Source organism: Gopherus flavomarginatus, chromosome 15 (assembly GCF_025201925.1).
Source record: "Gopherus flavomarginatus isolate rGopFla2 chromosome 15, rGopFla2.mat.asm, whole genome shotgun sequence".
In the NCBI taxonomy this organism is placed as follows: Eukaryota; Metazoa; Chordata; order Testudines; family Testudinidae; genus Gopherus; species Gopherus flavomarginatus.
In genome coordinates, this window is record NC_066631.1 from 8,375,642 (window position 1) to 8,402,737 (window position 27,096).

At 41.4% G+C, this 27,096-nt stretch overlaps 1 protein-coding gene across 4 annotated transcripts in view; it reads right to left on the bottom strand.

The window, feature by feature from the left end:
* The window catches only part of MED13L (mediator complex subunit 13L), a 389,999-nt gene that overhangs the window by 98,808 nt on the left and 264,095 nt on the right, over positions 1 to 27,096 (bottom strand). Inside the window, exon 1 of one of the 4 annotated variants that reach the window (XM_050924291.1) lies at positions 13,515 to 13,558. The exons of the other annotated variants lie outside the window; for them this stretch is intronic. Coding sequence (XP_050780248.1) covers positions 13,515 to 13,543 — 29 coding nt within the window. The 5' untranslated portion in view covers positions 13,544 to 13,558. Of the gene's footprint in view, positions 1 to 13,514; positions 13,559 to 27,096 lie in introns of those variants that run through there. 4 annotated transcript variants of the gene reach the window in all.

Consider the following 27,096-nt stretch of genomic DNA (forward strand, 5'->3'; position numbering starts at 1 on the left):
GAACACCAACTGACATTGAGTGTTTGACTGTCTTAGTGATAGTTACTATGGGAAACATTCTGATAATCTAATGCAGTGATTCTCAACTATTAGACAACATATCATGCTTCAGTGTGTGGTATTTTATACTCCTTCTCCCTGGTTCAGAAACAAACGTTGCTCCCTGCTCCACTGGGTGCCAAGGGCAGCAGGTACTACCAGGGGCCTATGGGGAGTTAGGGGAAGGCAGGAGGAAGACAGAAAACAGAAAGCCTATGGATAGGGAGGGGTCTGCCTCCCTAAATGAACTGTGATCCATGGGACTCCATATGCAGTAAAACAGAAAAATGTTATGGGGTTGGGGCTTGGTCTATGCATCTGCAAGCATGCAGATTCAACTGCCAAATATCCTTCCCCTATAACTGTGTGGCAGCACAGTGTATATAGGCTACAGCAGCTCTGAGGTTGGCACTTCATGGCCACACAGGAAGATTTAGAACACCTCTATGAAAAGTCCAGCTTTGCAAAGGGGACAGGATTTAGCAGATGGTGCAGAAGCTGATCCTTAATAATGGGTCCCCATGCTGGGCCCCAGTGTAATACAATAGTCTCCTGTTTCATAATGCATCCTATAACCATCCATATAGCATGTACCACTGCAAACTCTTGTCATCATGAGAATCAAGACCACTCAAAGTTAGAGCACACAACTGAATGGGAGAAGGCAGGAGCTATTTGGAACAGCTGAGGTCTTTGTCAAACACGTATATGTGCCCAAAATGACCGATCATTTTGATAGGATGCCAGTTATAAACCAAACTCCAGGGAGTTCAGACAGCACTAGTAACTAAACTAGGACTGTGTGCAGCTTCCTACTGATGTTTAAAGACAATAGCAATGGTTATTTACTGTAGCACGGCATCTCCTCCGCTTCCCCACACTTAGCACTTCCTCTTCTTGCAGTGATGAGACCTGGGGTAAATCAGCCCCATTCTGGAGAGTGTTTGTCTTCCCCATCGGTGTTTACCTCTCGTTATATTCAAGGTAGGCCTCAGGATATCAGTCCTCCCTCTAAACAGGCACTCAGGTTTGACTGTTTACTCTGTGGAGAGGAGAGCAGCCTCTCTTCCTGGAGAAGCTTATCTCCCTACTGCCACTGGCCTTGCAGCAGCTTGTCTCTCCCACCCGAGGAGCCCTTAGTTGGTCTCAGGTGTCCCTAATTGACCTGAGGTAGCCACTCCTCAGCTTGTTGGGAAAAGGGCCTGTGAAAGTGCACCCCATATTCCTCCTAGTGATATTATGATGATATGATTATGGCATAATTATGATGCATTTCATACACGATGAGTCATGTCAGGTGTAACTGGAAAGTTATGATTTACTGCATGAGTATCCTATTTGTATGCATGTATCCTTTTTGTATCTGAATATATAAATATTGACTATGTACTGTATTTCACATGTAGGCACACCTGGGTGACAACAACTAGGCAAAATGCTTCCAATCTAGATAGCTGGCTGTGAAGGGCCTATTCAAGGTAATGGGCCATTAGGGAAAACAATAGGCTTAGGTGAGGCTTCCTGAGAAAGCAACCATTATCTACAGGCTGTCGGGAGCAATGCACATGCTCCATGAGCCCCCTCAGCTGTCCCCTTGCATACCTCGAGCCGGCTGCACGATCAACATCCGGTTCACTTCTGAACCATGCCAAGGGCACATCTGTATACGTTCATGCGCTATACTCTCCATTTCCTCATCCTTGTATCCCACCCTGATACTAAGTGGCGGGATCTACCGCCATCTCCTGAGGGTGAGGGACCCAGGGGGCCAGTCTGTATTCCACCTTGGTCCCATGGCCATGGCCTGCCGGGGATATTAGTTGGCGGCTCTTTAATGGAGCCATGAGCATCGGCTTGTACCTGGCATGGTTCACCCCATCGCTGACCCCGTTCCTTTTGCTGCACGAGGGAGACACTGGCACACGCTTACCTTGAGTGCGCCAGGTTGCACCCCTTTTCTGATTCCTCCTGGACTACTTTTATGTTTCTGGCTGCACTGCTCCCTGCACCTTCTCATCTATGCACGCCCCATCTGCAGCACTATGAAGTCGTGAGATCTCTTTGTCAACCTCCTCCTAGTGATGGCCAAAATGGCCATCTATAACACCAGGACAGGATGTTGGCTGAGGGAGTGCTCTGCGACTATGGGGCCTACTTCCATTCCTCAATCTTTTCACGTATCTGGGCAGTTTCTCTTTGGGCCGTGTTGCTGGCTCCCTTGACACCTTTGAGGAGCAGTGGGTGCTGTCTGGGGTTTTCTGTTTAGGGTCCCCTTCAGGTTCCCTACTTTTGACCCTTTGACCTTCACATCTGTCCTTATTTTCTCTTTTGTTGTCCCCGGTATGTATATGAGTCCTGGGCTCATTGGCTCCTCCCCTTAGGCTGGGGGAGGAGCCTATAAGCCCACCCAGTTCCCAGAACCCAAAAGGGCCATCTGCTTGCAGCCGTCCAGCCTGACTTTGTTATATTACAATATATGAATTTTTAAGACAGTTTCCAGGAACTCCAAATCACAGTAGCCTCTTCCAGCACACAACGAAGATTGAACAAACACAAAAACAACCAATCAGCCACACATTTTTGGTTAGTGGAAAAATTACAGAGTACTAAAAATGGTGATTCTGTTCTCAAATCCAGTTACACTGCTGTTTATTTCTACATCTCAGTTAGTAACAGACTAATCAATTCCGGATATTATTACTTTTTATTTAGTTAATTATTCTATTCTATCTATGGAAAAAAAATTTCAGCAATGGGAATCACATCTGAGAATGTTTTCCCCCACAGCAATGGGTCAGGATTAAATTTCTGGAATCTCAAAATATTACAATGAGGTAATATCTTTTATTGAACCAACTTCTGTTGGTGAGAGAGAAGCTTACAAGCCCATACATTATTCAGAATCTGAAGAAGAGCTCTGTAAGCTCAAAAGCTTGCCTCTCTTACCAACAGAAGTTGGTTCAATACAAGATATTACCACACCTGCCTTGTCTCCCTAATATCCTGGGACCACCAACATTACAACACCACCACATACAAAATTTTACAATATGAGGCTGGAAGCATTAATGATTTTTGAATGTGAGTCTTTTTTATTTTTATTACCACACTTCAGAATAATGCTGATACAGAACTGCAATAAAAATGAAAGATCAGGCAAGTTCATTGTATTCATTATGAATATAAATTCACACTTTAGGATGCTGGATCCTGCCTATGTAATGACCCAAAAACTTATTACTACATTTCACTATGAACATTATCCTGTGTTACAAATATCAGAGTAGTTATCACTGAGGAAAAAAAAACAGAGAGTGAAGTTTATTGAAAGTATAGTCTGCGTTAGTCTGTGATTAAAATCAATGTGTTTTTCTCACTGAAAATTCTAAGATCCTTCAAATAAAAATCAGTATTACCCTAATGCAAAGATAAGAACTCATTAATATTTATACCAGTATGTACAAATGACAGTCAATACCATTGTACTCCAAGTATTAATATTATAGAATAAACTAGAATACCGTTATAAACAAACATTATGTAGCAAGTCCACAGCAGTATAAAAAACAAATAAAACAGAACAAATGGATAACCTTGAAAATCACTACTATATTCCCATTCTGAAATCTCTGTGTGTCTAATTCCTGGCCTTTGGATACAGTGTTTGAAATGGACTCCTTTTAAAAACTCGTTTCGACGGAAGAACTCTCTCAAATGAAAATGCAGCCAAATCAGAGCATACATTTAAAAGTGACATTTATATTATTCATGGAACACGGAAGTACTTTTATTTTACAGCTGAGCTACACATTACGTTTCCAAAAAGAAAAAGCCCTCCCCTTGTACTGGTATCTTAGTGGTTTACGAGATACTACATAGAAACATATTCACTGTGGAATTGTCATGAACAATTTCTCTCCAGAAACCAGCCTTAAAAAATCCTTTTGAATATTAATAAACTAAAAGTCAAGAATAAACCTAACACTGACAGAGACTCACCGACCTACTATTCTATTCTTAAGCCTAGGGCATAAACTAACCTTTTCTTAACAGCTCACTAGCGCAAAGTTTAAACTCTGTGTCTTCTCAAATTAGGCATTTTGTAATAATTTTATCATGAATCTTACAGCTATCAATTACTGGTTTTGTTTCAGAAATGTGGCCTTTGTACAACTCCTTCAACAGCATGATTGTGTATCGATTCACCTGCGGTCATGAGAACTGGATACTCAAAGCTTTCAAAAGGTAACTTTATTTGAACAGGTGTTGCCTTCAGCAGTCCCGAAGTAGAAAAAGATGCATTTATTTCCTTTCATATGTGCATCACACTGTTCCAGGACTAGCAGCTGTCACTTGCTGTGGTTTGGCAGACTACTTCGCTATCCAGAATTTGCCACCATCCTGCCAAGGAGCAGTACCATCTATGTTCAGGAGAACCTCTCATCCATCAAAAGAGAAAGATCAATGGTTTTCCACCTACCACTCGCCCCTCCAATTGAGAGTTAATGTCCATTTGGTAAATCATTGTTATTGGGATGCACTGGACAGACAAGAGTATATACCCCTTGGGGTAGGTGTAGGTGATGAAAAAGGTGCTTTTTTAAAAATCAAGTTAAACATGATTTCAAACACCCTTTAACAACTAGTGTAGATACAATTTTACATTATTAAAATCAAGGTGGCTGCTCTTGTAAACTACAAGTAACCTACGCTATATCACAAAGAGCTAACAATTTTCAAGATGTTTAAGTCTGTATGCTCTAGGGACTTTATTTGATTTTCACAAAGGTCCCTTTGTACCACAGTAACACAGGAAAAGAAGCCTGAAAGCAAAATCAGTCCCCAAGTATTAAAGGACTGTTTAAAATCATGTCAGCTAATTTATTTTTGTAAAAAGCACCTTTTTCACAGTCTAGATAAATTCACACGAGAACATATCATGATTTTTCCATCAACATCAGACCAACTTCTGCTCTGAATCTCCACTACAGAGCTCATGATCCAGAAAGTACATAAGAAACAAATTCCGATTGTAGAAATCACCACCAAAAGGATTTTTCTAACTATTTCCCTGAAGAGCAATGCAGAATTTCATTTATAGTCAAGAGGTATCAAAAGATTCTCCAAAGAGATCATGATCACAGTCTGATATTGAAAGCTAAGAAGAAAACATACATGTAAGTAGTGGAGCACCCAATAGATAAATAATGCTAACACTCTGCTGTATCAGGCAGAAGAAGACTGGGGTTCAGCTTATAGACCCAACTGCAAATACTTCAAACTATCAGGAAGTAAAAGTTCTGTGGAAGCATGCTCAGTCCTGGTTATTTCAGTAAGATGTGCACTTCTCAACACTTTCCTACCTTATGTTCTAAGGAGCAGTACTGACTGCTTGCTAAAGGACATCACACTCACTGTTCCTTAACTGGAGACTGACTGCCACAGTTTGCGTGTGTAAGAAATGGGGAGGATCCTGAGGACTGATTATTAAATGGATAGTTCCCACAGACGTGGAAGAGGGTAGGTTTCTTATGCCGCATTGTTGTGTACGATAATTCAGTATTATGCCATTTATGGTCATAATAATATGAGTGCTGCCTCAACACTTCTTTATACTATTTCCAAAGCTTTGTTTGAAAGGAAAAAGTTTAAAGACTAGTTTAAGTTAGGAATGTAACATTTGTTTGCGTGTATCTTAGAATAACAGAATCACAGGAGCGGAAGGGACCTTGAGAGGTCATGTAGTCCAGTCCTCTGCACTCATGGCAGGACTAAGTATTATATGTGCCATTCCTGACAGGTGTTTGTCTAACCTGCTCTAAAAAATCTCCAGTGATGGAGATTCCACAACCTCCTTGGGCAATTTATTCCAGTGCTTAACCACCCTGACAGTTAGGAAGTTTTTCCTAATGTCCAACCTAACCCTCCCTTGCCACAAATTAAGCCCATTGCTTCTTGTCCTATCCTCAAAGGCTAAGAGCAACCTTTTATATACTTGAAAACTGTTATGTCCCCTCTCAGTCTTCTCTTTTCCAGACTTAACAAACCCAATTTTTTCAATCTTCCCTCATAGGTCATGTCTTCTAGATCTTTAATAATTTTTGTTTCTCTTCTCTGGACTTTCTCCAATTTGTCCACAATCTTCCTGAAATGTGGCACCCAGAACTGTACACAATTTTCCAGCTGAGGCATAATCAGCACAGAATAGAGCAGAATAATTACTTCTTGTGTCTTGCTTACAACACTCCTGCTAATACATCCCAGAATATGTTCGCTTTTTTTTGCAACAGTGTTACATTGTTACAAATTTAGCTTGTGGTCCACTATGACCCCCAGATCCCTTTCTGCAGTACTCCTTCCTAGGCAGTCATTTCCCATTTTGTGTGTGTGCAACTCATTGTTCCTTCCTAAATGGAGTATGCATCTGCCCTTATTGAATTTCATCCTGTTTACTTCAGAGCATTCCTCCAGTTTGTCTAGATCATTTTGAATTTTAATCCTATCCTCCAGAGCATTTGCAACTCCTCCCAGCTTGGTATCGTCCAGAAACTTTGTAAGTGTAATCTTTATGCCATTATCTAAATCATTGATGAAGACATTGAACAAAACCGGACCCAGAACTGATCCCTGTGAGACCCCATTTGTTATGCCCTTTCAGCATGACTATGAACCACTGGTAACTACTCTCTGAGAATGGTTTTCCAACCAATTATGTATCCACCTTATAGTAGCTACATCTAGGTTACATTTCCTTAAGTTTGTTTATGAGACGGTCATGCGAGACAGTATCAAAAGCTTTACTAAAGTCAAGTTATACCACGTTTACCACTTCCCTCATCCACAAAGCTTGTTACCCTATCAACAAAAGCTATCAGGTTGGTTTGACACCATTTGTTCTTGATAAATCCATGCTGACTGTTATTTATCACCTTATTATCTTCTAGATGTTTGCAAATTGATTGCTTAATTATTTGCTCTATTATCTTTCCAGGTACAGAAGTTAAGTTGACAGGTCTGCAATTCCTCAGGTTGTCCTTATTTCCCTTTTTATAGATGAGCACTATATTTGCCCTTTTCCAGTCTTCTGGAATCTCTCCTGTCTTCCATGATTTCTCAAAGATAATCACTAGTAGCTCAGATATCTCCTCAGTCAGCTCCTTGAGTATTCTAGTATCAGAAGGGTAGCCATGTTAGTCTGGATCTGTAATGTATCCACCTTATAGTAGCTACTGCTAGGTTACATTTCCTTAGTTTGTTTATGAGACGGTTGTCGCTTTTTTTAGTATTCAGTATTTCATCAGGCCCTGGTGACTTGAAGACATCTGAATCGTCTAAGTAATTTGTAACGTGTTCTTTCCTTATTTTAGCCTCTGATCCTTCCTCATTTACACTGGGATTCACTATGTTAGACGTCCAATCACCACCAACTTTCTTGGTGAAAACCGGGAAAAAAAAGAAGTCATTGAGCACCTCTACCGTTTCCACATTTTCTGTTATTGTTCATCCCACCCTCTCACTGAGTAATGGACCTACCCAGTCCTTGGTCTTCCTCTTGTGTCTAATGTATTTGTAGAATGTTTTCTTGTTACCCTTTATGTCTTTAGCTAGTTTGATCTCATTTTGTGCCTTGGCCTTTCTAATTTTGTCCCAGCATACTTGTGTTATTTGTTTACAATCATCTTTTGTAATCTGACCTAGTTTCTACTGTTTGTAGGACTTTTTTTTTTGATTTTTTGATCAATGAAGATCTCCTGGTTAAGCCAGAGTGGTCTCTTGCCATAGTTCCTATCTTTCCTAGGATAGTGGGATAGTTTGCTCTTGTGCCCTTAATAACATCTCTCTGAAAAACTCCCAACTGTCTTCAATTGTTTTTCCCCTTAGACTTGCTTCTCATGGGATCTTACCTACCAACTCCCTGAGTTTGCTAAAGTCTGCCATCTTGAAATCCACTGTCTTTATTTTGCTGTTCTCTCTCCTACCATTCCTTAGAATCATGAACTCTACCATTTCATGATCACTTTCGATTTGATCAGAAAACTCCTTCTACTTGAAGGAGACATGATTGGTAAAGGCAGTGCAATCTGGGCATCCTTTTGGGAATGTCCCATTCTGAAGCACCTTAAGCAGCTGGAGGGTTTGTGGGCATGACCTTCTTGCCACATGATGTGAAATCTTTAAACTAGATTATTTTTATCCAGATCCATCCTACAGAGAAGTGAGTAGATGGATATTAACAGATGCAGAACCAAACAAATCACAGAAAGTGGACTAACTGGAACTGGGGAATCACACACCTAGGAACCGGTCTGGGACCTCAGAACAGTAGAACTTCACAGTCAAAGTTGAACCTTACTTTCAACTATGAATCTAATTTTCCCTTCCTTTCCCCTTGACCTCCCCATATCATAAAATTCCCAATAAACGTCCCTTCAGCTTTACACATGGTATATGTAGTTTCTGACCAGCCAACATTTTTTCACTAAATTTGAGGTTATTTATGGAAGCTTTTTAAAGACACAAGTCATAGAAGAAATACAGTAGGTTTTAATCATAGTTTGAAAATCCTTCCAATGCTCTTTTGCCACAACTTCAAATGAAGTTTACTTGAAAGGCTTTAGTAAGATTTAGTGTAAATGGCCAAGGATGAGTCACAGAAAGGCATATTAAAGAAGTTATTCACTTCTGAATTACGAACATCAGAACAAAGTGAGCTAAGGATTACTGGGTGCTCAGAAAGTTTGCTGGGGTGTTTGCATTGCTTTGCAAAGTTCATCAGATGCTGGTTTAGCTCCCACTGAACAACACCTGAATGCCAAGATGCTAGGCAGCTGAGACCTAGTCTACATATTTTGTACTGACTTTAGAAAGTGATATAGTTAAATCAATGTAATCCCCTAGTGTGGACCAAGTTATACTGATGTGATTATGCTGGTATAATTTATTACCAAAAAAAGCAATACTGATACAAGCACTTGTATTATTACAATTACTTTCACAATAGGGAACTGCTCCAATAAAATTGTAACAGTTTCTATTCATATATAGTTAAATTGGTATAAAAATTTGTAGAGAGACAAGCTTTTAGAAATACCAAAAACAGATTAGAAAGACAGACTAGAACAGAATGGAAAGAAAATGTTCTGGTACCATGCAACGGCACAGACTTGCCATATTAGTACCTATGAAAACAAAACAAGCCTGTCAACTATTCTCTACTAAAACTAGCTAGAAAGAACAAAGTACAGTATGACAGAAATGAGTGAGTATCAAAGAAACCTGCCTATGCAAAAGGAAAGAAACTGACACGAGTAGAGTTACATTGTCCCTTATGTACCAACTGCATGAAATGTTTAAAAACACAGAGGAAATGCTTGCAGCCTTAATGATACTGTTTACTAAATTCCTCCAAGATCATAACACTGAGATTTATGATTCCAAGAGTACGCTCTGCAATGGTAAATCTGAATGCTTGAAGAGAAAGAGGCGAAACAAACATAATACTTTTTAATCAACACTAATTGCCACAAAGAAGGAAATATGCTGTTGCTTTATTTAGTTTTTGCCCGGTTACTTCTTTATTTAATTTTTTTAAAATACATCGGTAAGGAATAAGCAATTCATGTTTTTTTAGAAGCTAATAGCCACCAGGAGTAACATGCTACTTGTCAGTTTACATTATGTTTTTCAAGCAATGGGTCACAAAAATGCTTTCACACACATACATTGGTAGAGTGTAAGCTAGCACAAAGCAAACAAAATACTAACAATATTCCTCAGATCAAATTTAGAATAAATAATGGAGGAACAGATCAAAGATCACTCCTCTTTTCTTCAGGGTGTCTGAATAGAGATTTACTTTTCCTATATTCCAAAACAGTTTATGTATCCTTTTTTTCCCTTAGGAAAGCTCAGTGCTATTATTCTAAGTAACATTCTTTTAGATCAAGACCATTAAGAAACTATATGTCCTTAATAAATAACCCCACACAATGTTATAATTACAATTTTATACAAACACTTGAAAGTTTAATTAATCTCTTTTTAATCATAAAAAATTCATCAGCAAAGGGAAATGTGGATCCCATTGGTTACTATATGTTAGTACAGTAACCAAAAACAAAACAACAACAAAAAAGAAAGCCAATGTGAGAATCAAATGCACTTTCAGTTTCTGCTTTCAAACATTAAATTACAACATAATCTTTTGTTGTGTGCATCTCCAGTTTAAAAATAATACGTAGAAGCAAGCCAAATACATTCCATGGATCAATGATGCACAAATTCTTCTCAAGAAATACAAAAGCCACAGGATACTAACTAGCTGTGCCCATCTTCCAGATCTCAACCACAGGGAACCAGTTACAGTTCTGAAATGTGTATTTCTTTTATGTTTTCCGTATGTCTAGTTGTGATAGGATGTTCACCCCACACAAGGCCTGGAAGGGTAAGATGGTTAAGTGAGCCAATTAACTCCCCAGGCCGCAGCTGGAGGAGGAGCCAGGGAGCAGGGAATTGATTAGAACAGGCTCAGCTGGGCAGGTAGAGGCAGTGCTTATAAAGCCAGGAAGCTAGCAACAATCAAGGGAAGCAATCACTCCCTGGAAAAGGGACAGAAGGTTTGGAGCTGTTACTTCCAGAGAAAGTGGGGGGAACCAGAAGAGTAGGAAGCAGTCCAGGGAAAGAGCAGTGAGGGTTGGGAGAGGAAAGCCCAGAACTGCTGGGCTGAGGGTTCCTGGACTGAACCTGAAGTAGAAGGTGGTCTCAGGTTCCCCTACTGACCCCGGGGAAGTGGCACCATCAGGGCAATGCTGGAGACAACTGCCTGAGACTGTGTAGAAGGACTTCGGGTAAACCCCTGGAAGGGGAAACCACGTAGTGACCCGGCTGGAGGGCTGAGTCATGAAGAGGAGGCTGCGTTTCCTGCAGCAAAAGGGGCCGCAGGGCAAAAAGACTGAGGAGGACAGTTCCTGGCAAGAGCTAAGCCCCAGAGCCAACAGGAGGAGGCGCCATGTGAGGTGAGTGGACCCCATAACAATTGGTGGAGAATGCGGTCACTCCTGATACAAGGGGAGCGTGGGGAGCCATAGCAGAAAAAGGGAAAGAGACTATGGAACCACAGTATGCAGAAGCTATTTTCACAGAGGGCACTTATACCCTCCTGCCTGGACTGAAGGAAACTAACAAAGAACAGGGATGGATCCAGGCCCTGCTGAGGCAGGTTCTGTTGAACGAGCAGAGACAGAGGGAGGCACAGGTTGTACCTGCAAAATTATTTGGTACAGCTGGCTGAGCAAGAAGTAGTTAGTAGAGGCTGCAGGAAGTGAGACTGGAAAAGAAGTACCAGGGTCAGGTGGTCAGGCCAAGGCACTGTTATGCTTGTGGCTGATGCGTACACCTGAAAAAGGAGTGTCCCTACTAGGATGTGGGGAAAAGAAGCCTTATTTGGAAGGCAGGAAGGGGAGAAAGCCCAAAAGAGTCCAACCTGTGGGGAGAACAGGAGAGAAAGGAGTGTGTTTTGCCTGTGGTCAGCAGGGGCACCTAAGAAGGGGGTGTCCATAGATAAGCCGTGAAGTGAAGGCCAGCCCGGGGAAAGGACTAGACAAGAGAAGGCTGCAGCAGGGCCTATTCACAAGGCAAGGCAAAGAGTTTGTTTTAGAGATGCTGTGAGACTGGCCATATAAAAAGACATTGCCCTCTTAAGAAGTTGGGAGATAGTAAAGGGGAAGACATGGACTCCAGAGAGAGACCGGAAAAAGGGGGTGGGGGGTGTATCCGAGACCAGAGTACGCCAGAGACTGTTGTGGCGGTGATGACATCAATCAATGTACCCAGTAGTTTCTAGGAAGGAGCTAGCAGACAACATGACTAGGACAGAGGCATGAACATTGAAGTAAATCGGACTGTGCTGGGCACTCAGACCTTGTGGGAAAGCTAGCTGGGAGATTCTGGAGGGCAAGTAAAGGAGTTGCAGGAGAAATTGGTAGCTGTTAAGCAGGTCCTGCAAATAGCAGAAGGAGATCTGGAATGCGAAAAAGAAAAGTTCAGGTATACTATGGAGGAGCAGGAAAATATGCATCTCCTGGTGGGTGAGGTGGAACAAGAAAGGGATAACTTGCAGGCCCAATTACGACAAATGTAGGGCAGGAGGCATCCATGCCCCCAAGGGTTGCAGGCTTGAGGGGGAGGGTATGTGATGGGGTGTTCACCCCACACAAGCCTTGAAAGGGTTAAGATAACTAAGTGGACCAATTGACTGTCCAGGCCACATCTGGAGGAGGAACCAGGGAACAGGGAATCGATTAGAACAGGCTTCTCTGGGCAGGTAGAGGCAGGGCCTATAAAGCCAGGAAGCAGGCAACAAACGAAGCTAGCAGTAACTCCCCGGCAAGGTCTCCAAGCAAGAGTACTCTTCAAATTAAAAGATGACTTACTGTATCTCTAGAACATGTGGACAGGTAATTGCTGACTGTGTCGTGAGCCATTTTAGAAATCACAATTAAAAGGATGCAGTGATCTGCAGATGATGGAAGTAAGTGTTGATTCCCCTTCTTGTTTCCTACCTTTCTAAAAAAAGTTCTCACATTTTACTTGTTTATAGGCAGAATGGCAGCTACTCTTATATTTAGTACTTAACACTTTCCAGTATAAAAAAATATTGCAACCTTTTTGAAGAGCTCTAATACCTCTATGGTTTTCAGCAGAACTTTGAAGTTTGTCAAGAGGTCAGTCTTAGAGTCAGAAAAAGTCTTTTGTTGGCCCCATTAAAATCAGGTAAGATCTGACTAGGTTATAAATTGTTGAAAAATGTCAGTCAGTCTGTGTTTCAGACAGCACAGAATATTTTTGGCAGTACACCAAAATCCCTCAACATTTCAGTGTATTCACTGTCTTGGCATCTCACTTTAGCAGTTAACACACACAGCTAAAACACCATCACCACCACCACTATTGCTTTCTCCATCGAAAACACTCTAGAAGAAGATACACTGTCCTGGGAGTCAAGAAACCATGAGTTCGAGACTTCTTTTACCAATAGATGTTAATACTTCTGTACCTTTCACACCATTATTGCTCAAGCCTTCACTGGTTACATAAACTGTGACTAAAATCCAGTTTTCCAGTAATGACAAATCCCAGTAATGACAGATCCAGATCCAAATCCAAACCACTTGGTTACACTGCCATACTTTGTCCTTAACCATGTTGTCTGAAAAATGAAGCTACTCATGCATATTTAAACCACTGTTCTAGTAAGTTATGTGTCCTCCTGTAGAGGATGGTCCACAGCAAAAACTGTGTGAAATCATACCAGAGGAATGTAGAGTTAAGATCACACAAGGAACCTTAAACCTGGTATTTTCTACATTTAAGGTAATGCAATTTAAATAACTTTTGTTTAACATGGGTTGTTCCTGGGGTTTTATGGTGGTTTTCATTGTCTTATGTAGTAAGTTCAATATTTTGAAAAACATTACCGGGTTCTTAAAAGTAGATCCAAAGACATTCTCGGGACTTGTACTTCTCTTGTGCCATTTGCAGTATATTATTTATTTGAAAGCTGCTGAACGCATCACGGAGAGGAGAAGACAAACTTAAACTCCAGAAAAGTAGACTGGGAGGTTGTCAGTCCCAAATAGAAGCACCTAGTCAACCAGAAGCACTAGCTGGAAAGCTGAAAAGGAAAACTAAATTCATACAGAAAAAATTATTAAAACAGTGAGGAAAACTGTTCAGTTTGTGGGATTGTTATAAAGATGATTAATCATATCTGAAGCCTGATGGGCCATTTCATTACTAATCGATAATCCTTCTTTAAGAGTGTTGTCACATTCCATCTGAATTTCTTATAAAACAAGTAATTTTCATTTGGTCAGCACATGTCTGACTCCATTATATTTTTCTGAGTTGAATGTGTATTATTCAATTGAAAAATATCTACAATGAGCATGGCAACTCATTTGCCATGTTCCCCCAACCATCCAAAATTGTTTGTTTATACACTGCACCCCTTATATATCAATTAAGATCACAATACACCACATGACACAAAACCATAATAAACAACATATAGAGAAAAGGATTAATGTCATGAAAAATGTATTATTTTAGTCATTGCCATGCATGAGAGATTCTTCCACTTTCAATCAAGATCAGAGTACAGTTTAATAGGCTGATTCAGGGACCAATTAATCCTTTTGTATTTAAATCAATCATTAGCTCCTCTCCAAATGATTTAGTTTCTGCATGCTGACTCCCATTTCATGTCCATGGGACTGAGCACAGTTAAAACATGTGGCACATTAATCATGTTAAGTAATAGAAAAGGATCTGTGTTACCAGAGAAATCTAATACCAAACCAAAGCATGTGATTAGAGTAACCATACTTCCTTGCTGAAAAACCAGTATAACTCTATTTTCTCCTGTTCAAGCTCCCACATCATACTGTATTTAAGCCTAAATTTCCAATGTGTTTTCTTCTTTCACCCTCTGACCTCATAGGTCCCATGCATTTTTATTCTTCTTTCACCTCCAAACCCCACCTTATTTGTTGCTCTTCTCCTATCTGAATAACATTCTCCTATTGGCTTATCTGTTCTTCGGTTTTCTCTCTTTCTGACCTGGTCTTCTGCTCCTCATTCTTTTCTCTATCTCTCTAATCTAATGCTAGCCTGGCCTCAACAAGTTTTGAAAAGGGGAATGTGCTGTTTGCCCTTCTAATTCTTGACCTGTCATCCCCCAAAATCTAGCTCCTGTCATGACCACCTTCACATTAGGACTCCTCTTCCAGATCTCATTTCCTCTGGCCACAGGACCATGACTAGCTAGATCTTCCTTGCACTGTATTTCTTCATAACTCTTCACTATGTTCTCAGAAGGGAGATGAGGTCACTTCCACATCTTGTCACATGCTGACAAGGGAGGGTGGTGGTTGGTGGACAAAGCTGCTGTTACTTATTAGCCAAGTAAGATACTATTGTGTATACACGTGGACAATGTAAATATTCTGTGTGATCAGGAACCACGATTTCACTCTGCATGTTGTGGTACTCTACTGAAACCACCACATCTCACCAAAATCTCACCATCAATATTACTGGAGAGGTGACCAAAACTTTCCCTCAAAATAGGATATCTGGTGACCCTACAGTAGATAGACTGTGCCTTTATTAAAACAGACTTCACTTTTTTAAACAAACCAACCAACTTTGAAAAGGATACCTTTACTAAGAACTTAGATATGTGTATAAATCATAAAGGAAAGACCTTTCCTTCAACCAATCCAAAAGCTAACTATTTTAGCCTGAAAATGTTTACAGACGTGGAGAGGAGAAGCAGATTCTTCAATTATATGCAGCATAGGTTTTGAAGAGGATTCAAGAAAGCAGCATGCAAGGTACCAAAAAGCATTGATTATATGGTATAAATTCCAAGTTTTTTACATTCTATTTCACCAATTCTTATTGTAACAGCAGAAGTAACTTAAAGAGCTAATCTACACAACTATGCTACATCAGCACAGCTGCATCAATGCAGCTGTGCTGCTGTGACCGGTCTCGTGAAGATGCACTATGGCGATGGGAGAGCCCTCTCCCATCGGCATAATAGCTTTTGCCTCTCGTTGAGGTGGAGTAATCCCACCAACATAGTGCAGTGTGGATGCCACTTTAAGTCGATGCAACTTACGTGACTTAGGGGGGTGGCTTTTTCACACCCCTAAGTCGATGCAAGTTGCTTTGCTCAAGTGGTAGTGAAGATAAGCCCTAAATTCCTCCCCCTCCCATATTATGTTAAAGCAAGTAAGTCCATCATTCTAATGACTGATCAAAGGACGGGGAACAAATGCTTTTGTACTCAGAAACCTTTTAAAAAAAAAAGTTTGGCATAAACAAATGCATGTGCTTTTTAGGAAAATACGGCTACAAGCAATATTAGGAACCAAGCACTCCTGACCCAAAAGAAAGCTAGTTTCTTTTCTAATGATAGAAAATATCATTGCTTCAGAAAGTGGCATTTAGAAATAACATACTCATTGGAGAAGGGAAAACCTACATTATTTGCTCACATTTAATCTATAGCTAGTTCTGCTGCTCCAAAAATAAACTAACTAAAACAATTACTGAATCCTACAGCTCTGTAAAAGTATGAAAACCTTCAGCAGATCCTAAGTAGGCTCAGTCACTGTAAAAACAGAGTTTGTGTCTTGGCACATATGAATGCATCGCTGACTCAGGATCTCTGCCAGTTCAAACAATTCCTTAGGAAAGAATGTGCAGTTAGCTGTGTATTGAATTTTCATTCATACAGAGAAATGAAATGGCTGAAATTTAAGGTCAATCCTGTGACAATAGCTGCTGTGACAGTATGTGTGTTTGGAGGTGGGAATCTTAAGCCAGTTTAGTTTACTGCAATCTAAAATCGAAACAAAACTGAAGATTAGACCTCTAACAGCTGGCCAAGGGCATTAATTACCACACTGAAAACATATTTCCCTGCATACGAACAAACTCGTACAACCTTTGATCCTAAGCCAACAATATTTACCCATATTTGATCAATAAGAGGAAAAAACAACAAATATTGCTTCTCTCTGGTGCTAAAGTTAGTCCCATCTAGCAAAGCACAGAGACATTATCCAAGTATAATGAAAAGTAAAACTTCATAAAGCATATATTATATGGATAGCTGGCAGCAAACCCTGAATTTAGGCTATACCAGATTTGTGCAACCTTTTTTAAGAAACTCTAACAACTTAATTTTTTATGTCAGGCCTCTGAAATTCAGCAGGTGCCAGGGATGTGCCCTTTGCTCATCCAATGAAATTCTGGTAAGATCTGGCTGAGCTATAAGGTGTTGAAAAATCACCATTTTCCATATCTAGCTTGTACTATTCAACATAATTTGGCAGCATGTCAAAATCCCTGAACAAATCGTGTCAAACCAATCTGATAGCTTTCTTTGATAGGATAACGAGCCTTGTGGATAAGGGAGAAGCAGTGGATGTGGTATACCTAGACTTTAGTAAGGCATTTGATACAGTCTCGCATGATATCCTTATCGATAAACTAGGCAAATACAAATTAGATGGGGCTACTATAAGGTGGGTGCATAACTGGCTGGATAACCGTACTCAGAGAGTAGTTATTAATGGCTCCCAATCCTGCTGGAAAGGTATAACAAGGGGGGTTCCACAGGGGTCTGTTTTGGGACCGACTCTGTTCAATATCTTCATCAACGATTTAGATGTTGGCATAGAAAGTACGCTTATTAAGTTTGCAGATGATACCAAACTGGGAGGGATTGCAACTGCTTTGGAGGACAGGGTCAAAATTCAAAATGATCTGGATAAATTGGAGAAATGGTCTGAGGTAAACAGGATGAAGTTCAATAAAGACAAATGCAAAGTGCTCCACTTAGGAAGGAACAATCAGTTTCACACATACAGAATGGGAAGAGACTGTCTAGGAAGGAGTACGGCAGAAAGAGATCTAGGGGTCATAGTGGACCACAAGCTAAATATGAGTCAACAGTGCGATACTGTTGCAAAAAAAGCAAACGTGATTCTGGGATGCATTAACAGGTGTGTTGTAAACAAGACATGAGAAGTCATTCTTCCGCTCTACTCTGCGCTGGTTAGGCCTCAACTGGAGTATTGTGTCCAGTTTTGGGCACCGCATTTCAAGAAAGATGTGGAGAAATTGGAGAGGGTCCAGAGAAGAGCAACAAGAATGATTAAAAGTCTTGAGAACATGACCTATGAAGGAAGGCTGAAAAAATTGGGTTCATTTAGTTTGGAAAAGAGAAGACTGAGAGGGGACATGATAGCAGTTTTCAGGTATCTAAAAGGGTGTCATCAGGAGGAGGGAGAAAACTTGTTCACCTTAGCCTCTAATGATAGAACAAGAAGCAATGGGCTTAAACTGCAGCAAGGGAGATTTAGGTTGGACATTAGGAAAAAGTTCCTAACTGTCAGGGTAGTTAAACACTGGAATAAATTGCCTAGGGAGGTTGTGGAATCTCCATCTCTGGAGATATTTAAGAGTAGGTTAGACAAATGTCTATCAGGGATGGTCTAGACAGTATTTGGTCCTGCCATGAGGGCAGGGGACTGGACTCGATGACCTCTCGAGGTCCCTTCCAGTCCTAGAGTCTATGAATCTATGAATCTATCAAAGGCTGGGTTCCTGCCACCACTACCAAGTATTCAATATTGGAAGCCCCCGGGTGCAGAGACAGACTACTCACTGACGTAGTAGAACACAGTGGAAAGTGTACCAGATAGAACTCCCACTGACCATCTCCCAGCATACTCTCATCTCTCTGGGGAACCAATGTGGGACTACCTAAGACCCACGGAGCAGAGTTAATAAAAACAACAACTGGGAGCCAAGAGAACAAGAGTTCTAGATACATTTCCTCTCCTGATAGCTGTTAATGATTCTGTAATTTTTGAAACTCAGTATTAAGCAATGTCTCTCATGCCACTGAGAGGGTAAATAAATTGGGATTAAAACCCAATTGTCTAATACAATAGATTGACTCTCAGAAAGAATCTCCTGTGTCCACAATTGTGTTGTCTGTTTAAATGGGACTACTCATCCACAGGTAGCCTACTGTCTGTGCATGTTATCTTCCTCTCGTGGCTAGTTGGTTCATTGGGGCCAGGACAATGCAAGTCAGATTGATGCAGGTGGGACAGGGGGTATATGGGTGCATGCAAGCCTGTGATAGGAGCTTCCCTCTTTAACAGGTTATTCCAAACTCCTATAACCTTTGGGGGGACAATCTCCACTACCCCTCTAACCTTTGTCCTTTGGTCCCACATTAAAGCACTTCCTTTCCTTTGGGCAATGGATAACTCTTTCATGTGGAATGCTCCCTGTGTTTATTTCCTAGTCCTAAACTCAGGCTCTGTCTGGGCTTGCTGTGTCCTTGCAGCTACAGCACGTGCTCTCTCCTGCAGCCCATGTCTCTTCTCAAATGGCATCCTCATCCTCCAATGGGAGGAGAATTAGCAGCAGGAAACAGGAAAGATTGCCTGCCTGCACACTAGACAGGCGCTCGGGAGGGAAATGCAGATTCCTCTTTGCCCCTCGACTAACCAGTCAGGGTTGCAGGGCAGCCTTCACAGCATTGCTTCTGACGTGTGCACAGAGAACTCCATACCCGACAGAGTGCTCTGGAAGGGGTGGGCACATGTACTACTCCTGAGGGAATTCTGGCCAAAAAATTAAAAATTCTGCACACAGTATTTTAAAATGTGGCTCCAATATGTCAGAGGGGAACATGGGCCACTGACTGCATTGAAGTGGGAGATCACCCCGAAGTCCCCACCTTCCCCAGCACAGGGACTCGGCCGTGAGGCTGAACCCAATCCTGACACAGTGCAAAGGCCGGACCTGCCCCAGAAACACCCCGGGCCTGTCCCTCTGTGCCAGGCGCACCAGGTGTAGGCAGGCAGACTCGGCCCAACAGGATCCAAGTATGGAAGGATCCAGGTGCGGGGTGAGAGGTTTCTGTGTGGGGCAATCTGGGTGCAGGCGGCTCAGTGGGAGATCTGGATGCACAGAGGCTTATTGGGTGGTTCTGGGTGCAGGGGCAATGGGACTCTGCAGGGGATCTAAGTGAAGATGGTTGGGGCTTAGCAGGGGAGTCAGAGTGTGGGGAGATGGGGCTCAACAAAAGAGGTCTGGGTGTGGGGTGCTCAGTGGAAGGGTCCGGGTGATGGGGGAGTGGGGCTTGATGGGTGGGGGTCCAGGTGCAGCTGGCTGGGGCTCAGTGGGGTGGGGGTCTGGGTGGCTCGGCTAGGGGGGGATAGGGCTTCTCAGGGTGAGGGTTCGATGGGCCTGCTTAACGGGGGAGCCCCAGCTGCTGCCAAGAGGATGCCACATGCTGGGATCCCGCGTCCACCCCGCAGTTCCCCTATCCCCTTTTCTTCTTCATCTCATCCCCCTCCCACACTGCCCCATGCCCCTCCCCTCACTCCCACATTCCCCTCCCCCTCTCCAAGAACTACACCCATGATTGTCCCCCTGCACGGCTTCCCTTTGCTTCCCTGCCACTTTCTGCAGGGAAGCACAGGAATTCTGTGAGGGAGGGGGCATTTTATCAGGTGTGCAGTCCCACGGAATTCCCCCATGAGTAATGTACATTTGACACTGGAGCGTGGAGCATGTAAGATACATGCAGGCACATGGAAGCCAGACTGCAGAAGGTGTGGCCACACTTAACTCTGTTGAGATGCCAGATTTCGATCATCCATTTTAACAACCTTTCACACATCTTTACCAATCTACCCCCACCTGTCAAAACTGACTACTGGCATTGGGGGAGGGGGGGGACAATTCTGATAAAGGCAGATCTGCAGAAGGATAACAGGGGAGTAAGAGTAAAGGTTGTAATGTGTGGTCTGTAGGGTACAGTAGTTGTAATGGTAAGGTGTGTGCTTGTGGAGAAAGGAATAGAGGATGTGTGCTGTGAGTTGGCCTTAACCTTTCCTTCCTTTCTCATTATCACTTTATTCAACACTCAGACTGACCACCCACCTAACTTTACTGCCTGGCTGAAACAGATTTTTATTTTAAGCGAACTCTAACTGCTTCATGGTAAAGTGAGATTGCTTTCAATATTTATAAACAGTCCTAAGAATCATAAATAATATCATTTGGGGGTGAAAAAATAAATTCTACAAAGATGGTTTATCTTTATGACTTTCTTGTTCTTACTCTTGTGTAAATGACGGACTGAGTCAGCGGAAGATTCCTTATTATGAAGGTGGTAAAAAGTCTGCATTTTTATTTTACTTCAGGTTTTAAAAACTTAGGAATTCACTTACTGTGATTTGAAAATTCCAAGAATTGAAGGAAACTAGGTAAGTCTGCAACCACCATTGTTAGTGAAAAACCTGATCCTTCACAAGAAACTGTTGATCAAGGTCTCAATGGGGTATTAAAATTATCAACAGTGAAAGAATGCTGGTTTGGCTCTTTTGAGTCATAAAGAAGCCATATTCTAATAGGGGGTAACCATTATACCGTGAACAGAATCTATCTAACAGTACAGTTCAGTTTGGTACCTAATAAACCAATATTGAAAAATAGCTCAAACTGCTCACTTCAACACCAACATCGAAATTGGGGGAGGGGAACTCCACACCAACTAAATTAGAAAATGGGGTGCGATATGGTAACAGTCTTGCTGCTTTAAAAAACATATCTGTATATCCACTTTGTTCACAACTCAAGGGAGAAAGAGAGGCAATGCTGTTCTAGTGACATCATGGCTGCATTTTTGCTACTTAAAGCTTGTTACCATAGCAACAGCTAATGTCTCAATGTCACTCCATGCATAATTACTGACTGAAAATGAAGTGTGCCACAATCAGAACACTTATATAGTCGGAGACAGGAAAATAGCCTTATTTCACCTGGGCATTAAATAAAACCCTTTACTCCATATAAATCTAATGCTTTTATTTTGTTTATATATACCAACTAGAGACGGCTATAAATCCAATAGACCATAAAAATGCAGTGTTACTATTTACAGTTACATTCTACTCTAGAAGAACAGAATATTCACAGATTAAAGCATCTTTATGTTTAATCAGGGTGTCTATTGCTTCTTTTGGAAAAGCCTAAGCTTTGAAAGCATTCTTACTGAGCAGCAGCAAAGAGCTGTTCGTATGCAATGTTTTTAGATCTTTGGGAGGTGAGAAATTGTCATGTGTACAAAAACTCTGAGTTACTGGTGTTTTCTGATACAAAACTGCTCTTATCCCTCATTTTTTAGGACAAATGCAAAGGATACAATTGCTCCCTGGATGTACATGCATCATTCCCAGGAACCTTAATGTGAGTTATACATGCACGTAGAAAAAAAGAATATTCTATACCAGTGGTTCTCAACCATGGGTCTGGGGCCCCCTGGGGGGCCTCGAGCAGGTTTCAGGGGGTCTGCCAACAAGGGCCAGCTTTAGACTCATTGTAGCCCAGAGCTGAAAGCCAAAGCCCCACCATATGGGTGTGAAGCTTGGGGCCCTGAACCCTGCCATCCAGGGCTGAAGCTGAAGCCTGAGCAACGTAGTTTCACAGGGGGCGCTGTGGCATAGGGCCGCAGGCAACTGCCCTGCTTGCTGCCCCCTAACACTGGCCCTGGCTTTTATACGCAGAAAACCAGTTATTGTGGCACAGGTGGGCCATAGAGGTTTTATAGCTTAGGGGGGGCGGGTGAGGAGGGCTCAGAAAGAAAAAGGCTGAGACTCTGTTCTATACCACTATCCTTAATCTCCAGTCACTGAAAAAACTTAAATATTCAAAACAAACACATTTTTTTCATTTTAAAACATTCTGCTGTTGGATTGACACATGAAGGAATTATTTTTACATCAGAGATTATTTTTAAAAAATAGTATTTTGTTAGTGATGGGGGAGGATAGAGTTTCTTCTGGCAAGTGGAAGGAGAATGCCCTGCAGAGAGTGTAGCAGTCAGAGGAAGAAGGAAAAGAAATACAAGAACTTAGGAAAGTTCTTCTCCTTTCTCTCCTCTGGAGGAAAAAAAAAATCTTTCCTTTGGGACAGTCAAGTCCTCTTTCCCCTAAGAATCCTTTCTGTTTTATCTACCCCTTTTCCACAGCTCTGATCAGACTGCAAACTCAACCTAATAGAGCACAAGAGCAGGCCAAAGGGCTCTAACCAATGACTCACCTCTACCTCAGCAAGTTCAACAACATTACCACACTCCATTTCTCTGTGCATATGCAGTAAGGGTGAAATACACCACTGTGCAGAGGGCCAGAAAGAGGGCCTACAAATCCACGTATACCCTAAAATATAGAATTTAAGTGGGATGCAAGTGGTTCATGGTCCCTGTGTTGGCTCCAATTTCACTTAAAGTAAAATCAGAAAGTTTTAATTTCACATTTGTCATGGAATGAAAGAGTGTAGAAAGGTTTTTTTTGGCTTAAACAATTGTTTGTAAATGGTTCAGATAAAAACAAGTACTATTATTATTTCTGCTTTTTATAAAGTAGCTATTTTTCTCCTATTGCTCAGAACAACAAACCCAATTTCACTTTTAGCAGACCTGCCAATTATGGGCTTTCCCTACAGATTAAGGGTTTTGAAACCCTGCTAGAGGTCTGTAAGGAAAATCCATCAGTTTATGGAGAAAACCCCTTCTGATTGGTAGGTCTTCCCCATTCCTCTGCCTCCTGAGAAGGACAACCAATCAGATCTCCCACAGTTAGCAATCATTGCTTCTCCCATCACCACATCAAGAACAAAAAGAAGTTTTTGCGGAGGGGAGAGAAAAGTCAAACCATTTTCATAAGAAATGGGGAAGAGGACACAGAAATAGTGTAGCTCCTCAGGCTGGCTCTGCTCCCTCTTTTTCCTTCCCTTCCTCCCTTGTAAGAAATGGGTTGGCTCCTCTCTGCTCCTTCCTCATCCCCTACCTCTGAAACACCAGGCCTGTAAAGGGGAGGACCTGCTGGAGCTGCCCCCCATCCTGCAGGATGGGGGGAAAGGGAAGAACATATAAAGTTGCCCCTTTCCCAGGCTAAGGAGGGAGGATAATGAACCTTAACCATGCAGAGTTTGTGGGGGGAGGTCAAGAGTGGATGGGCAGTGCAAAACTAATTGATGTGGGGCTGGAGGATGCATAACAGACTGATTTGGGGGTGCTAGATGTGCAGCTAATTAAGATGGAGGTGTCGGATGGGCAAATGTGACATGAGTAAGGGCTGGTCTACACTACAGGGAGAAATTGATCTTAGATACGCAACTTCAGCTACGTGAATAATGTAGCTGAAGTCGAATATCTAAGATCGGATTACTCACCCGTCCTTACTGCGCGGGATCGATGTCCACGGCTCCCTCTGTCGATTCCGCAACTCCGTTGGGTTGGAGGAGTTCCGGAATCGATATAAGCGCGCTCGGGGATCGATATATCGCGTCTAGATGAGACGCGATATATCGATCCCCAAGCAATCGATGTTAATCCGCCGATACGGCGGGTAGTCTAGACGTAGCCTCTGTGTATATTGGCAAATGTTGTTGGCAGACATGCTTCTGGGTAATATTTTGAGCCATCAATAATATGTATGCAGATTCAAAGTATATTAATTGTTTGCTAGTAACATGCCTGAAAAGCTAATATATACGGACATTTTATTTTGTCCAAGAGTAGGGAACAGACAAGATGTCAGAAGATAGAAAAGCTTTTGCTGCATTCCTGGTGAGAATCCAGCTTCATAAACATTTTATTCATGCCCTCCATGTAACACTTATTTGGTTACCTTTATAATATGAAGAGACTAAAGTAAGCGTTTAGTGAGTAATGGCACTTTTTTAATTCTATACAGAGGGTGTTTTAAGCTATATAGATTTAATAAGTATCTATCAGCAAATGTCTGTTCTGTATCTTTCTTTGCATGGGAGGGAAGACTCATCTTGGCCATCCTTAATTTTTTTCAACAAAAAATGTGTTTTTTGTGTTCTGAATCAACATTTAGCAGTGAAACAAGTTTCTCTCCTGAGGTATTTCAAGATTTAAAAGTTCCCAATTCACATTTACAAGCTCTTCTCACATATATATGGAGAACAGACAACTGAATCAGTTTACAGCCATTAATACTTTCAAATTTCCTGCCCATAAAACATTCACTGAATAGAAAACTAAGGAAAAATAAAACTGCATAACTTCTTAACAGCAAGCAACACAAGGACAAACATGCCTTGAACAAAAGCAATTTAACAAAAGGTGAGGATTCATTTTCAGATAAATAACATGTCCTATTTAGGGGAGGAAGAGAGTTGATGTTTCTCTTTGTATAAATTTAATTCACTGCGATAAGTATTAATGTAATAATGCAACTTTGAAAGATTAACACAAATAAAGGAATAACTTTTTTTTGTTTTTTTAATTCTTTCTGATTTCCAACCAGTGTATTCAGGAAAAAACAAACAAAAAAAAAACCACACTACAATCTACTGCGGGGGTTCTCAAACTGGGGTTCGGGACCCCTCAGGGGGTTGTGAGCTGTCAGCCTCCACCCCAAACCCCGCTATGCATCCAGCATTTACAATGGTGTTAAATACATTTAGAAGTGTTTTTAATTTATAAGGGGGGGTTGCATTCAGAGTCTTGGTATTTGAAAGGGGTCACCAGTATAAAAGTTTGAGAACCACTGATATATTGGTATGCAACTGACAATTTCTATAACCACAAAAGGCAAAATAAAATGGTGTGTGTAAAAAAAATTATGTGCCTGTATATGTGCAAAGTGTGTGCACACGTGGGTGTACCATAGATGGATGGACAGGGATCAGAGGTAACAGACAAACACAATTTCTAGTGCCTGACTTATGATTCCATCAGAGGGCTGGATGATTTAAACAAAAAACAGACAAGTTTCAGAGCCTGTGTGTTTTACTGGTTACTATATACATTAGAACACCAAAATGGGATTAGAAAAACGCTAAATCTGATTTTTCTTTAAATTAGTATAAGGATGAGACCAAATCCTATTTGCCAACCATTTCAGTGTAAACCCCTCCACCAATATCACAAATACAGTATCAGCTCTTACTGTATCATACAGTATTAGTTCATATTTGAAAAATTAACTCAGATTGGTTTGCATATAAGCAATCTCATATAGGTTGAAAAGTTGGACAAAGAACCAAAGATAATGATAAATATCAATGTATCAGGTTTTGGGGATGTATGTAGAGAGGTGCCACAGGGATTGGTGGTAATGCATCTTTATTAATGATGAAGACAAAAGAGGATTAATAGTATATTAAATTTACAGATGGCACTAAACAGGGATGTGCTGAGTTTCACAAATGGGGCAAAGCAACCTAGTGAGGCCAAATGTATAAGCAAGAAAAAAATATTAGATTCAACCTGGAATACAGTATTGTTGAAAGAAATGTAGGGAAAAAATCCACTGCAAATTAGATACGTAATTGCAATGCAACATGGTAGTACAAAAACAGCTAATGCAATTTTGGATTGTGTACACAGATGAATTACATCACAAACTACAAAGAGAGAGAGAGAGAGAGTTCTCTATTTGCCTGGATAGCCTCTAGCCCCAAAACCACAATTATTTACAGGCATATCAATACCAGAGATTGGACAGAGTTCAGAGCAGAAAAGCAAAAACAATTCAAAGGTTAGACAGATTTACTTATGAAGAAAGACTAAAGGAAAGAAATGTCTTGTGTTTATGGACTATTACAGAATTACCACTTACAAGTACAGTAAAACTGACTTAGCGACCACCTCTGAAGAGAGACCACCTGTCATGAGCAACTAATTGCAAGAGGCCACAGAACTTTTTACCCTAGTGACCACCTGTCATCTGCAATCAACAACCACATTTTTTTACTCCTTTCAGAGCTGGGTGTCTGGCCAGCACTTGCTGCTTTCCACGCTGCCTTTAGAGCTGGACAGCCAGGGAGTGGCAGCTGCTGGCTGGGCGCCCAGCTCTGAAGACAGTACTGCCACCAGCAACAGTGGAGAACTAAGGGTGACACGGTATGGTCCAGTATGGTGTCAGGTTTTGTGCGTCCAGTGTTTTTTACAGCCCAAATCCAAAGCAGACTGGGTCTTCCACTCGCTGTTGTAGTAGCAGACGGTAGGTGTGCTGGAGTGGCATGACCTGTCCTTTGTTTTGGCCCTAAACAGCTACATCTCCCAGTTCCATAGTATGTTCAGTGTCACACACAGACAGTCCTTTCACTCAGGCTGCATTTGCCCCTTGAGCATTGCACCATATCTCAGGGGAGGGAAAATGTAAAACTGAGCATAGCTGGCTGAGTGAAATACGTTACAAAACAATCATGTAGTTATTGAGATTGTTCATTTAAACGATTAGTTCAGCATCAGCTATATACTCGACAAGACTATCCTGCCAGAAGCATCAATAATAGTGTCTTTGCTAATGCTGCAACTTTAAACGAATATTTACTTTTTTCCTTTCATTGTTAATGCTTCTGTGAAGTTGAACAGAACACAGAAGCCTCTCACTGGCCGAGTTACAACAGCAG